Source organism: Hemicordylus capensis, chromosome 1 (assembly GCF_027244095.1).
Source record: "Hemicordylus capensis ecotype Gifberg chromosome 1, rHemCap1.1.pri, whole genome shotgun sequence".
Lineage (NCBI taxonomy): Eukaryota > Metazoa > Chordata > Lepidosauria > Squamata > Cordylidae > Hemicordylus > Hemicordylus capensis.
In genome coordinates, this window is record NC_069657.1 from 218,887,901 (window position 1) to 218,902,600 (window position 14,700).

Genomic DNA, 14,700 nt, shown 5'->3' on the forward strand with positions numbered 1-14,700 from the left:
TGATGCAGACAGCAGAACTGGACAAACAGTGAGGCACTGGAGAATACAGATTTGGCAATCATGAGGAAGATGAAAGAACCGGCTAGAGCTCGAATTATGGAGGGAAAGGTAGGGGTCCCTTAATGGAATCTACAAGCAAGGCCGGTTTCAGGTGTTGCGATTGCTGAGCAGCTGTCAAGAGCCCTCAGAGAGGCCACTGTTGATCCCTGAGATCACATCCATGCCTATGGGCTTTGTGTGGTTGTGGTAGTGTTGTGAGCCAAGCGTGATTTGTACACTAGATATGCTCTGGAGCTCGCATAAGAAATTAGGCTTGTTTCACCAGAGTCACAAAGTGACCAGTTCTTTATACAGTGACTATGTATGTTCTGGGCTCAAAGGTAGAAAGAAGACCAAATACTCTCACATAATTCAATGGGCTTTATTGAGTATACAAGATTGTCAGAGCAACGGCATCAATCTAACGCAGCAAGAAACAGAAGTAATCAATTATAGCTACTAGTAATAACAAAGCAGTGTTCTCAACTATCATGTGTGTGTGTATGCATGCACGGGTCAGTATTAAATCTTTCTAAAACCTAACACATATCAGAGATTGACGGAAAGAGGAAGGTAGGTAAGGCGAGTCAGGAGTTAGTGGAGGGAGGGGAGCGGGGAGCGAGGCTGTAGAAGCAGCATAATTACCAGATCCTGGCATGGAACAGCAAGTGTGCATAGCTTGGGAGCGGAGTTCAGGCAGGCGTCAGGCATTCATGCTGGATATTGCTCTGATCTCTAGCCCCGTGGTAGGATCACCAGTAATTTCTTCTCTAGGAAGAACTTTTGCTTCAGCCTCACGGTTTTAGCAACAAGTTCAGGAATGAGCAGCTCTGCTTTGTTGGACAAAGCTTACTGACTGGCCATGTCTGAGGTGGCTTCTCAAACCACCAAGAGTGGTGAAGGCCATATTTTTAGTTTTGTGATAGTTGATTTCCAGGCAGTCCTCCCTGCAGTGCAGCATCAGGGCCCTCAGTGCTCTTCTAAGGCCAATGGGGGTCCTTGAGAGGATGGCTGCATCATCCGCATATAACAGGATGGCAATGTGTCTCCCAGTGAGCTTTGGAGGGTGGAAATCTGGTTTGCTGAGCTGGCCCACCATAAAGTAGAAATTGAAGAGGAGTGGGGCCAAAATGCATCCTTGTTTGACGCCCTTCTGAATTGTAACAGCTCTTGTGAGGTGGCCTTGGGGTCTACATCTGATGTGTAGGTGTGAAGAAGGTATAGCAGGCGCCGGTCAATGGAGGAGGCTTCCAACTTCTCCCATAATTTGACACGTGAGATGGAATCGAATGCTGCTTTGAGATCATCTTGCCTGTCTCATATGATAGTTTAGTTCACTCAGAGTTCAGACATCAATTGATTTCTTAATAAAGTAGAATCAGACACACGCCTTGATTTAACATAATTTTGGATTGATAACTCTGGGTCCAATGTGGTAACCAGGGTGGCCACAACAGTAGAGTGACTGCCTCAGTCAACAAAGTTGCTTCATTGCTGCCTCCTTTCTCTCAAGCTAGGCCCCACTATGAGCCTGGGGACAGGGCCCCCGAGGTAGGAGGGGGCCCATGGAGGGAAGTTTGCTGAGGGGGCTTCCATCCCCTGACTCCCCCCATTTTTGTTCAAGCCATGGCTCCTATGTAACTAAGAGGCCTGGCTCAAAAGGTAAGGGGGCCAGGTCCCCTCTGCCCACCCACTGCAATTCAAGCTCTGAACCAGCACTCATCACCAACTCTGGTTTCAAAGATTTCACAGACATTATCTGAATACACACACATTCACAAACATGTTCAATACCATTGCATTTCCCCCCAAAAAAATTGGCAGGAGGGCCAAAAATAGGCAAAAGACAGAGTAGCCATCACTACTCCTGTTCTGCAGGTTGCTCTAGGCTGCCTATTCTTGCTCAGTGGTCAGGCTCACCTAATTCACAGTCACCACTAGTTGCTCATGCATCATTACCTTGCCAGATAGGAAGATGTAGTCAGCACAACATCTTCCCACATATCGAATAGTGGAATGGGCGATTCTTGATATAGGACATTCTCGTTCTAAAAACTCTCAGTTAATATAGTAGATGTATTATAGTGACAAATGCTGACATTTGTCCAATGGTGACAAATATAATTATTTGTTAGGTGACATGGAACCAGTTCGGAAGCCCTTTTACGTGCGCATGTGCAACGGACACTTCCGGTCCATGACATACCGGGGCGGAAAGGAGGTATACTGCCACCCCACGGGACCAATTTTAATGACAGCGCCGGTGGGGGAAATGAGCGGGAGTGAGAGAACCCTCCACGGTCCTTAAAGCTATCTCCCCTCCTTCGAACCAGCAGTCACCAGTTCAGTGCACACCACTAGTGACAAATGGTCTCAATTAGTCACTAAGCCATTGGTTTGTATTTGTATTTCTCTGGATTCCAGAAACACACACATGCACACACAACCAAGATCAGATAGGATGGGGCAGAACACAGCATCATTCACTGGCCATATTAAAAGAGACAACCTACAGTACATAGACATGCATGTGATCTTCCAGACAGTGTACATTTGTCACTTCATCTGCCTTCCTCAAATTGCCTTGGAATTATGAAGGGGTTAAATGTAAACAAACAAAAGAGCTATCACATGAAAACACCGTCCCTAATTCTCCAAAATTCACCAACACCCTTTGTTAATGCGTAGGCAGCACAGCGCATACATTCCTCTGGGGTAAACCCAACCAGGGCAGCCCCAACTGTGTTTATTCCATGGTCTCTGGCCAGCTTCTTGATAGAGGCTTCTATAATCTGAGGTGATACATAGTAGTACGTTTTCCCAAGAATGCAGTATGAAACGTATTCTGACCCTTCATATGTAGCCAAGGGGTTGCCGGGATCATCAAAGCTTTCCACGTTACATGCTATTTCAATTTGCCCGTTGTGTCGGAAAGCCATGGACTGCACACCTTTCAAGCCACCTGCGCTACTTCCCCGGATGGAACGGGCTATCTTCTTTGCTGTACCCAAGTCTTGAGTATCTACTGTCACGTTGCAATTCATCACATATGGACTGGCTCCAACACCTCCAAGAAATAGAAAAGAAAACAACCATCAGGGTGAGCAGAGATTACGTACATCACATTGACATGTTCTAGCATCTGCTTTTCAGAGCTTTAAGAGCAGTTTCTAGTCTGGCAATGGACTTTGACAAAACCCCTGTTGAAATGAGAACCTGAGTGGTGTTCTAGCCATACTAGCTGGTTCTGTGAAACCTGAGTCCACATTCTACCTCTGGCATAGACTCACTGTCTAGCTTGAGGACATTTATCTGTGAGCTTCACCCTCTCATCTCTAAAACTGGAGTAACTGTACCTGTTTCATAGGGCTGATTGGCAGAAGAGCAAAAGAAAGTTGTAATGCACTCCACCAGTTCAAAAGTGCTATACAAATTTTGAGCCAGTGATGATCATAAGTAGGGATGTGTTCGGAACCAGTTCTGTTGACCAGCATTCGAGGCAGTTCGGAGGGGGGCAGGTTGCTTTAAATGTCAGGGAAGGCGCTGTCTACCTGTCAGCTCCCGCCCTGCCGCTTTCCCCCCACCGGCGCTCTCCAGGAATGTGGGCATGCTGGGCTGGCCGGCCATGAGCATGGCGACACTGCTGGGGCTGCAAGCAGGAACGCTGCAGCCCAGCGCACCCACGTTTCTGGAGAGCACTGTCGGAGGAAAAGCAGTGGGGCATGGGCTGACAAGTAGGCAGTGCCTTCCCTGCCATTTAGAGGAAATCCTGCCCCCACCCCACCCTCCCGGGAGTGCACGGACCAGCTCCGTGCACATCCCTAATCATCAGCTCATTTTTCATCTTGTTTTGCTTGCTCACTCACATTCTGGGAACGTGCTGCCTGACCGCTGTGTGCAGGTTAAGCACACTGAAGCCCTCTGAAATCACGGAGAAAAATATGCCACTGCTGCCATTCTGCCCAAAGGCCCAGTGGTCGAGCACCTGCTCTGTATGCAGAAGGTCTCAGGTTCAAACCGGGGAAAGACCTCAAGGCTGTTCTCAGGTGCAGGCAAAAGCAGGCTAACGAAGCCAAGCCCAGTCTTGCCTGCGTGTGAGAACCATCGGGATTGGGCAAACCCGCCCCCCTCGTCAACAGGGTGAAGGGAGCTGGCACTCCCTTAGACCCGTTTTCTTGATTGTCTGCCAGCCCCGGCTGTGGGGCTCCTGGCTGGTGTCAGGGGAATCCCTATAATGCACCACACACTCGCATGGTCCATTCTGGGAGTTCCAGGGGTGGGGCAATGCATCCCGGCACCCCAACCCTCCGCACTGCCGGAGAAGGCAGCAACAATCATTGTCTGCAGCGAGGTAAGCTTTTCAAGGCTTCCTCCCCATTCTCCCTCGAGCCCGTTCTCATGGCGGAGAGGATATGGAAATTCTGCTCTGTGAGTGTGTGTTGGCCTAAGAGTCTGGCCTAAGAGTCATTGGCCTAAGAGTCTGACTTGATATAAGGCAGTCTCCACCAATGGCCTGACTTGATATAAGGCAGCTTCACGTGCTCATATGGCCAACTGTTGTGTTTATTCACAGATGCACACACACTCACAGAGCAGAATTTCCATATCCTCTCCATCTGCTCCCCTTGAAACTTGAGGCAACACACCAGAACATTGAAGAGCTGCTTTCAGGGCTGTGTAGTGAAAAGCCACACTATGCATATGCCTAAAAGGACTCTTGGGGTCATATTAAGCACTCCAAACCCCATAACATCAGATCAATCAGCAATTATCCATGATTTGATTGTGGGTGAGGGTGCTGATCTGGTATGCATTATGGAGACCTGGTTGGGGGAGGCTAGTGGCCCGGTCTTTTCCCAGCTTCTCTCCACATTCATGAGAGAATGTGGGCCAGGAGATGGAGTGGCTGTGGTCTATAAGAATGCTATTCCCTTATGAGGATCTCTGTCAGAGCACCTGCCTATATTGAGTGTGGGTCCTTAAGTCTTGAGACTAGAGATGGATTGGGACTTCTGTTGGCTTATTGATCAGCCCGCTGCCCAACAGCCTCCCTAACTAAGCTGACGGATTTGGTTGCGGAATTGGTGTTGGAATCTCCCAGGCTAACGGTGGTGGGCAACTTCAATGTTCACTTAGGGACTGAGTTGTTAGGGGTAGAGATGTGCCGGTTCCGTGCACATACCTAGTTAGGAAAAGCTCAGGAGTTAATAGCAGCCATGACAGCTATGTGCTTTCCCCAAATGAACTCAGGGCCAACACATGTTGCTGGTCACATGCCCAATTTAGTCTTTTGCTCTGATCAGGGAAGTGTTCCATGAATGGGGATTCCTATGGTTTCCCCTTTGTCATGGATGGACCACCATATGGTTAAGGTTCAATTCACAGCTACCAACCACCTTTGTAGGGGTGAAGGGCCTATTAGGATGGTCCGCCCAAGAAAGCTATTGGATCCAACAGATAAGGTTGGCTCTGCCACCGATTCTGTTCATACCCTGGTAGAGATTTGGAATAACTAACTCACTAGGGCAGTAGACAGAATCGCTCCTACGCATCCCCGCCAACCCACTTCTAAATTAGCTTCATAGTATACTGAAGAACTATGGGAGCTGCAGCAGCAAGGTAGATTACTGGAGTGCTAACAGAGAAGAACCCAACTTGAATCTGACAGATTACAACACATTGCACAACTGAAGGAGTATGCTTTTGCAATATGTGCAGCAAAGAAGTAGTTCTTTGTTGCACATATTGTGTTCACCAGCTCATGGCCAGTGGAATTGTCTAGGGTGGTGAGAGGGCTAACATAGGCCCAAATTTGTATCTGGAAACTTCAGCTAGCTGCTGTAATGCTCTTAGTGAGTTTTTCATGGACAAAATATCTTGTATTGGGCCCCCGGCCCCGCCCCCAGCTGACCTGGATACCATGATTGGGGCTGTCTTTTGTTGAGGCATCCAACAACTCCTTTTGTATGGTTAAATTGGATCAGTTTCAGTTTGTGACTCCTGAGGACATGAACAAGCTGTTCTCTTGACCCTTGCCCAACTCAGCTTATACTATCTAGTAGGGAGACAATTGGAGAAAGTCTGGTTGAGATTATAAATGCTTCTCTGAGGGAAGAGAGGATGCCTCCTTGTCTCAAGGAGGCAAATATTAGACTTCTTTTAAAGAAGCCAACATTGGATCCCCCAGAGTTATATGGGCCAATCTCCAACCTCCTGTGGTTGGCCAAGGTGACTGAGAGGGTGGTGGCCTTTCAGCTCCTGAGAGTCTTGGATGAAACAGATTATCTAGACCCATTTCAAATTTGCTTTCGGGTAGGCTGTGCCTGAGGCTGAAACTGCCTTGGTTGGCCTGATGTATGATCTCCAACTGCAAACTGACAGTGGGAGTGTGACACTGAGTCCCATTGGATCTCTTGGTGGCTTTTGATACCATCAATCATGGTATCCTTCTGAACCATCTGAGGGGTTTGGGTGTAGGAGGCACTGTTTTACATTGGTTCCATTCATATCTCTCAGATAGATTTCAGATGGTGCTGCTTGGAGACTATTGCTCATCAAAGTGAGAACTTTTATATGGTGTCCCTTAGGACTCCATTTTGTCGCCAATGCTTTTTAATATCAACATAAAACTGTTGGAGGAGATCATCCAGGGGATATGGTGTAGGGTGCTATCTACACTGATGACACCCAAATCTATTTCTCTGTGTCAACATCATCCAGAAATAAGAACTTCCCTAAATGCCTGCCTGCAGGCAGCAGTGGGCTAGATAAGGGATAACAAGCTGAGGCTGAATCCAAATAAGACAGAGGTGCTCATTGCAGGAAACCGTAATTGAGGAGCTGGGATAATCTGCCTGTTCTAGATGGGGTTACACTCCCCCAGAAGGATGAGGTACTGGGAGTATTTCTTGATCGAAACCTCTCTCTGATACCTCAAGTGGAGGCAGTGGCAAGGAGTGCTTTTTATCAGCTCTGGCTGAAACACCAACTGCACCCTTTCCTGGAAAAAAGTGACCTTAAAGCAGTGGTGCACAGTGGTGTACACCTCCAGGCTTGACTACAGTCATGTGCTCTACATTGGGCTGCCTTTATATGCAGTCCAGCAACTGCAATTGGTGCAGAATGCTGTTGCCAGGTTGGTCTCCGGGATGTCCCAAAGAGACCATATTACTTCTGAAAGGACTACACTGTTTGTCAATAGATTTCTGGGCAAAACATAAAGTGCTGGTTGTTACCTATAAAGCCCTTAATGGCTTGGGCCCGGGATATTTAAAAGAATGCCTGTTTGTTATGAACCCTGACACCTATTCAGGAGGTTTATCTGAGGGTGCCACCAGTTCGCTTGGTCTTCTCTGTAGTTGTCCCAGGGCTGTGGAACACACTCCCTGTTGAGAATTAGAGCTGCTCCATCGCTGATGGCTTTTAGCAAACAACTGAAGACTCATCGCTGCAGCAAGGCTTTTGGTTGAATTCTTTGCTTTAATTTGAATTTTATATATGTTTTAATGTTGTTTTTATTTTTTGTAAACTGCCTTGAGACAACTGTAATAGGTGATCTATAAATGTATTCAATAAATAAATAATAAACATCCAAGAAGATAATAAACAGTACACCTGCATGAATTTCATTCTATACTTACAGGTACATGTCAGGTAAACCCAAGAACAATGCTATCGACATGAATGTGGGGCTTATTTTGTCCTGTCCCTGTGTTTGACACAATGTGTGAAGAACTGTACCTGTGCACAGATCTATAATTGTGTACACTATACACTTGTGTACGAGTGCTGAGCATGTGTGAACAGGGCTAGAGAGGTATCCCAGCGGTGTTCTAAGAGGGCATCCCAGTCATAAGGGCTCTGAAGCAGGGTCGCAGTCCAAAAGTAGATTTCAGATTGAATGCTAACCTACTTTAGAGGAAAGACAAGCCAATCGGTGATAAGTCTACCTATAACCCAGAATTACAACACTGTTCCCATTAGCTCATGGCTTATCCATAAGACAACAGCATTTTTCATACAAGCTTCCTGTTCATGCAAGGTGAGAGAAATAGAGGAAGGGACCCACTTTGGAATAAATAACCATTATTTGTTTATTTTATTTATTACACTTCTATGCTGCCCAAAACTTGCGTCTCTGGGCATTACAAGTTGAACTACTTATTATAGGCCATGGAAAAGTGCAAAAGCATAATATTTCTCTGAGGCCTTTGCCTTGTTTTCCCCTTGAAATTCTGACTCATTATGATGCAGACCCTGGGAAGAACCAGTGACCTTTATAGCAAACAGAAAATAATGCAAACCCTCAAGGCCAGATTGCTGAGGTAGAGGAAAAATAAAAACAAATGCACTAATTAACATCTGGTGTGTGTTCTTTTTCCCCCTTCCCACAGCACTGGCAGTAATGACTGTGAAGTATACTATTAAAGTCTGGTTTAAGATTCTTGTGGCAGGATGACGTCTGAAGCAAGAGGAATTTTAAAAATGGATTCAGTCAACACAGTGGTGAAAAGCCTATTAGAAATATATAAAGCAGCAATCACTGAAGGAAAACATAGGACGTTTCTTCTTCCCAGTTTTATTCACATATCATTATTGCTCTTAAGCTGGATCCAATAAGCATTATCATCTCAATAAAATCAAAGGTGCCCAAAGTAGTTTTATTATATAAAAGCACACAAAGGGCTTTATGTTATGCAGAAATTAATTCACCCGCACTTTTGCTCCTATTATCTTGCCTTGTCAGGCAAGGCATGAGGTTTCCATCACTGAATGAAGAACTGTTCATTACCTACACAACATCTCTTGGATTCCCCCACCTGCTTTTTTCTGAGCTGCCCCTATCCAGCCACAGTGTAGGCAGCATCTCTCCAGTGGCTGATACTGGTGTTTCTTTAAACTGAGAGTCTTTTTGGGACAGGGAACCAGTGGTCCCTCTAATTTTTTTCATCTCTTTGCGGAATGAGTTGTTCTGGGCAGCAGTATCAAGGCAGTGTGTGCATTCAGTATCAAGGCAGTGCATTCAGAATGCACTGATTCAACCTGAGCAGGATCTAAAATGAACTGAGCAGACATCCAAAAACTTGTGAGCGTGCACACGTATGGACACCTTAGAGGGAACAGTGCTGGGCACCCTTTTCTCGTTCCTTTTGCTATGTAAACTGTTTTGGGAAATTTTCTGCTGAAAAGAAACATTGGTAGACTTTCTGTGAAGGGTTCTTTTTCTGGGTATGGGGAGGGCATCCTAACGTGACGAGTTATCAAGCTCTGCATGCTCCGAGACAGGACCAATCAAATTTCAGGTCTGTTATGCCTATCCAGGCAACTGTCACTCATCCCCAGTCCCAGGACTGTAAAGCATAGAAAACACAGAGAGCCAGGAGAGAGAAAATATATAGGCCACAAGGGATCAAATTGAACAGAAAAAACAAGTTACAGCAAAGAAAACTATAACCCTGGGAGTCACCCCACCTCCCTGAAATATCTGTCCTCAAACATTTGCGGGAGGGCTGGATGCCCTCCCCATACCCAGAAAAAGAACCCTTCATGGTAAGTCTACCAATGTTTCTTTTTCCTTGGTATGGGGAGGGCATCCTAACGTGACGGGATGTACCAAAGCAATCCCAAGGGCGGGAGCGGATGATTAGACAACCAGTTGCAATCCCATCCTTCCTATGCCTCTTGGGCAGCGTGAAAGGCCGTTATCTTATAATGTCTAATGAAAAGAGACACTGATGCCCAAGTCGCTGCCTTGCAAATTTCTTCTAAGGGGGCGCGAGCTGAAAAGGCCGCAGAAGTACTGGCACTTCGAGTGGAATGGGCAGTAATGTCATGAGGAACAGGTAGATGAAGGGACTCATAAGCCAACGTTATGGCAACTCTGATCCATCGACCCAGGGCAACCTCGGACACCTTGGCCCATAGGGAAGAGGGCTGAAAAGAAACAAAAAGGGAATCCGTCTTTCTAAAGGCTTTGGATCTTTTAATATACAATCTAAGTGGCCTACGCACATCTAGAGTATGCCATGCACGCTCCTTTGGGTGAGCAGGATTAGGACAGAAGGAAGGTAATACTAAATCTTGACTCCTATGAAAAATGGAATTAACCTTGGGTAAGAAGGCGGGATCCAACTTCAAAACGACACACTCCTTTTGAAAAATGCATAGCTCATCGCGCACAGAGAGGGCGGCTAATTCAGAAACCCTTCGAGCCGAAGTGATAGCCACAAGGAACAATACTTTAGAGGACAAAATTCTCAAAGGAGCTGAACGAAGAGGCTCGAACAGAGTCTTACTAAGAGCATTTAAAACTAAATTCAAATCCCAGGAGGGAAACCTATGTACGGGAGGTGGAACCAAGTTGCTCGCCCCCCTTAGTAAATGTCTAATATGAGGGTGCAAGGAAGATGAACCAGACACCGCTAAGTCCAACACTGAGGACAAGGCTGAAGTTTGTCTCCTCAATGTGCTGGGACGTAGACCTTTCTCAAGCCCTGCTTGAAGAAACCCCAGGACCTCTGCAACCCCCGCCAAAGACGGAACAAAGTCCTGCTTCCGTCCCCAGGAACAAAAAGCTGACCAGGTAACCTGATAAGTGTGCGAAGTGGATGACCCTCTCGAGGTTATGATAGTGTCTTGCACCTGACGGGAATATCCCTTGGATTCTAGGATAGTGCTCTCAACCTCCATGCATGAAGGTGCAGCCAGACCAGATCTGGATGACAGAGAGGCCCTTGAGACAGCAGGTCTCTCCTTAGAGGGAGAGACCACGGTGGTTGGACTGACAGACTCAGGAGGTCGGAAAACCAGGGTCTTCGTGGCCAATAAGGAGTTATCAAAACGACTTCTACTTCTTCTAATAGGAACTTCCTTAGAAAGGAGCTCAGGATTGGAGTTGGGGAAAATGCGTAAAGTAATCCCACGACCAGGGAGATGTGAGAGCATCAACTTCTTCCGCATGAGGAGATAGGTATCTTGCGAAAAACCTTGGCAGTATCGCGTTTCCCTGTGACGCGAATAGGTCTAGCTGTGGACGACCCCATCTGCGAACAATTTCCTCGAAGACTGCCGGATGTAGGGCCCACTCTGCTGGATCCACCGTTTGGCGGCTCAGCCAATCCGCTTGTAGATTCTCCATGCTGCTCAGATGCTCCACCATCACGGAGCGCAGGTGAATTTCCGCCCATGCGAATAGTAAGTCGGATTCCCGCATGAGGAGCCTTGACCTTGTGCCACCCTGGTGATTGACGTGAGCCTTGGTGGTCACATTGTCCGTCCTTATCAGAACATGTCTCCCTATCAACAGATCACGGAACTACAGCCTTTAACTCTAGCCAGTTGATATTGTTCTTCAAATCTCTCTGATCCCACAATCCTTGCGCATGAGGTGCAAGACAGTGGGCCCCCCAACCAGAGAGGCTGGCGTCCGTTGTCACCATGATCTTCTGGGGAGTTTCCAGGAGTATTCCCTTCCCTATCGCCGGTGACAGCCACCAAAGGAGAGAATTCCTGACCTTCCGTGGTAAGCGAAGTTTTATCTGCCTCTTTGCCATAATGGCTTCCTGATGAGGAAGCAAGAACCATTGTAGTGGTCTCGAATGCCACCTAGCCCAGGGCGTGCATTCTAGGCAGGCGATCATCGAGCCCATGAGTTGAGCCAGAGACATGAGAGAACCCCGTTTCCTGGCCAACCATGGCCTGATGTGTTCGGCAATCTTCTGTTGTCGATCCGTTGGGAGAGAAACTGTGCTTGATCTCGTGTCGAAAATGACTCCCAGATGCTAGAGTACACAAGATGGGTTGAGATAGCTCTTGGTACGGTTGATGACAAACCCGTGATCCTCTAGTATCTGGACGGCCAGGGCTGTGTCATTGGAGGCTTGATAGTAGGACAGAGATCTCACGAGCAGGTTGTCCAGATATGGGTAAACATGAATCCCCCATAGGTACATGTGAGCTATCACCGCCACCATGAGTCTGGTGAATACCCGAGGAGCTGAGGACAACCCGAAGGGTAGAGCCCTGTACTGGAATTGTCTCTGATTATAAGCAAACCGATTAGCGGGAGGCAGGATGAATCGGTACATGTAAGTACGCCTCTGAAAGGTCTATCGATGACAAGTAATTGCCCGGGTGTACGGCTGCCTTTATTGTCCTTAAAGACTCCATTCGAAACATGCATTTTCACACGAACAGATTCAATCTTTTCAAATCCAGAATCGCACACCAGGAGTCGTCCTTTTTTGGCACCAAAAAGAGAAGAGAAAAGAAGCCTGCACATAATTCCGTCAACGGAACTGGTTCTATCGCTTGGATGTCTAATAAGTGTTGGATGCTTTGGTCCATCAACAGTCTCTTGGACCTCACCTTGGAGACAGGTATTAAGAAAAGAAAATCGGGAGGAGTAGCCATAAGGTCTATAGCATAACCGTGCTTTACTGTTCTCAACACCCACTGATCCATGGTGCTGTGCATCCAGGCTTCTGCAAATTCCAAAAGCCTGCCCCCGACCGGTATCGCATCACTGCTTACACTTTTGTGCGATGGCATAACCTCCAGCACGTGCTCTATCTGATCCTCTGCCTCTGTTATCCCAAGGCTGACGCCAATTAGCCCGGAAGGAAGATCCACGATCATCTGTTCCTCTGTAGCTGTCTCTAAACCCTGCACTGGCAGGACTATTGAAGGTTCTAAAGGAATGAAAGGAATTCTGAAAGGTGTTAGTTCCCCTGAAATTCCTCCTTGGGTCACCACGCCCCACCGGCATGGCTTTCTTTTTATGCGTTGTGTCCACTAAAATAGGATCTAAGGATTCGCCAAATAACTTCCTCCCCAGAAAGGGAGTAGCCACCAAGGTGGACTTGGACTTGGCATCTGTCCGCCAATTCTTTAACCACAAACCTCTGCGGACTGCCACGCCAGCTGCCATGGCACGAGAAGCATACTGTATGCAGTCCAGACCAGAGTCTGCCATAAGGGCAGACGCTCTGGCTAACTTATTCAAACCCTGGCGGAGTTTTAGATTTTCTGGTGGTACCAGTTTAACAAGCTCCTTAGTCCACAAAATGGAGGCTCTGGTGAAAATATAATTAGTGGCAGCTGCCCTTATGATGGTAGCAGATGCTTCATGAGTCTTAAGTAGCAGATGATCTGCTTACTTTTCCTCTGGTGTTTTGAGAAAGTCATCTCCCTCCTTGTTCACCAGAGCACCAGTGACCAGCTGGGCCACAGGTCCATCCACCACGGGAACTGCCAAAAGAGCCATTATATCAGGGGGTAAGGGATACAATTTTCTTGGGAAAGATACGGCAGGTTTAGTGGGCCCCGGTACACTCCACTCTGCAAACATAACATCTTTAAATAATTATGGAAAGGGTGAAGTGGCTGCTGAAATAGAGGTAGATGGAAAAACTTCTTGATCCAAGCCAGAGACTGTAGGTGTGCCAGTCTCCTGTGAGACATCCTTGATGGCCCTTTTGGCCTTGGCTAGTAACACTTCAAAATCAGTTGCAGAGAAAAGGCAAGTGGTATTAGGTTTTTCGATGGGAGCCTGTTTGTCTGAAAGCTCCCCCTCCTCCTTTTCAGACTCTGAAGTCTGTGTATCATCAGAGAGGATCGCTGGATGTGGTAACACAGCCTGAGAACGCACCAGATTTCCCAGCGCTTCCTGGACAATCTGGGTTCCCTGTGATGTAATAATGGGAACAGTTGATTGAGTCTGCAAAGGAGCGGAGGAAATGTCAGTGACAACACGTTTAGGAGCCCTAGGTCCCTCCTCAGATGAAGAAGAAGGATAATGAACGTGCTTCCTCTTACTACATCTCCTTCTAGTGGGCTCTAATAAACTGAAGTGCTCTGCTAGTGGAACAGCCTGTCTAGCCAGGCTTGAGTCTGGCGAGGAAGAGTAGGAAGGACACCTCAACCTACGGGGGGGGCACATCTTGCAGAGACGGCGCCTGAATACTGGAAGGCAGCAAGAGGGGACCCATAGATCCAGAGGCCAAACCCAATTGGGAAGGAAATGCAGCTATTGCGTCTGAACCCGGCTGCCCTGAACTAACCATAAGGGGAGATACCACTTGCAGACAATGCCTCTTAACGAATTCCCCCAACCAGAGTAACTCACCCTCTGACAGTTGGTGATCACCTGGGAGGGGAGGCATATCGGGGTACACTTTCAAACCAGCCCGCTCGGTTGCAGCGGCAGGCATTGCAACAGCAGCAGGCATCAACGGACCCTGAGGAGGGTCAAGGGCATTCAGCGCTGCAGGCACACTTAACAGACCCTGAGGAGGGTCAAGAGCAGCATGTGCCATCGGCACGATGATCGGACCCTGAGGAGGGTCAAAAACGGAAGGTGCCGTAGGAGCGGTAATCGGACCCTGTGGGGGGTCATTAGTTGTTAAGGAACCTTGTGGAGGTTCAAAAATTATCGCCATGTGCCCAGGTTCTCCGTCATTCCTTGTGGAGATGGTGGAGTTAGACCTCGACAGGAGAGCTAAAATGGCCGCCGCGCTCTCAGCTGATAGATCGGGCGGAAGAGCGGAGGGTTGCTGCACCCTAGCTTCTTCCAGTTGCAGCCTTCCGCTCAATGGCGTGCTGTCAGGGGATTGTTTTGGCTTTGGCTTTTTCTTTTTTAACAAGCTCTTATCCTTCAAATGC

General features: G+C 47.5%; 1 protein-coding gene across 7 annotated transcripts in view; it reads right to left on the bottom strand.

Annotated features, from left to right (window-relative positions):
* Positions 1-407: 407 nt before the first annotated feature.
* Positions 408-14,700, bottom strand: part of FTCDNL1 (formiminotransferase cyclodeaminase N-terminal like) — a 40,137-nt gene continuing 25,844 nt past the window's right edge. For all 7 annotated transcript variants that reach the window (XM_053278577.1, XM_053278596.1, XM_053278586.1 and 4 more), the window contains exon 6: positions 408-3,106. In XM_053278577.1, the coding sequence (XP_053134552.1) occupies positions 2,667-3,106 (440 nt within the window). In that variant the 3' untranslated portion in view covers positions 408-2,666. The remainder of the gene's footprint in view (positions 3,107-14,700) is intronic.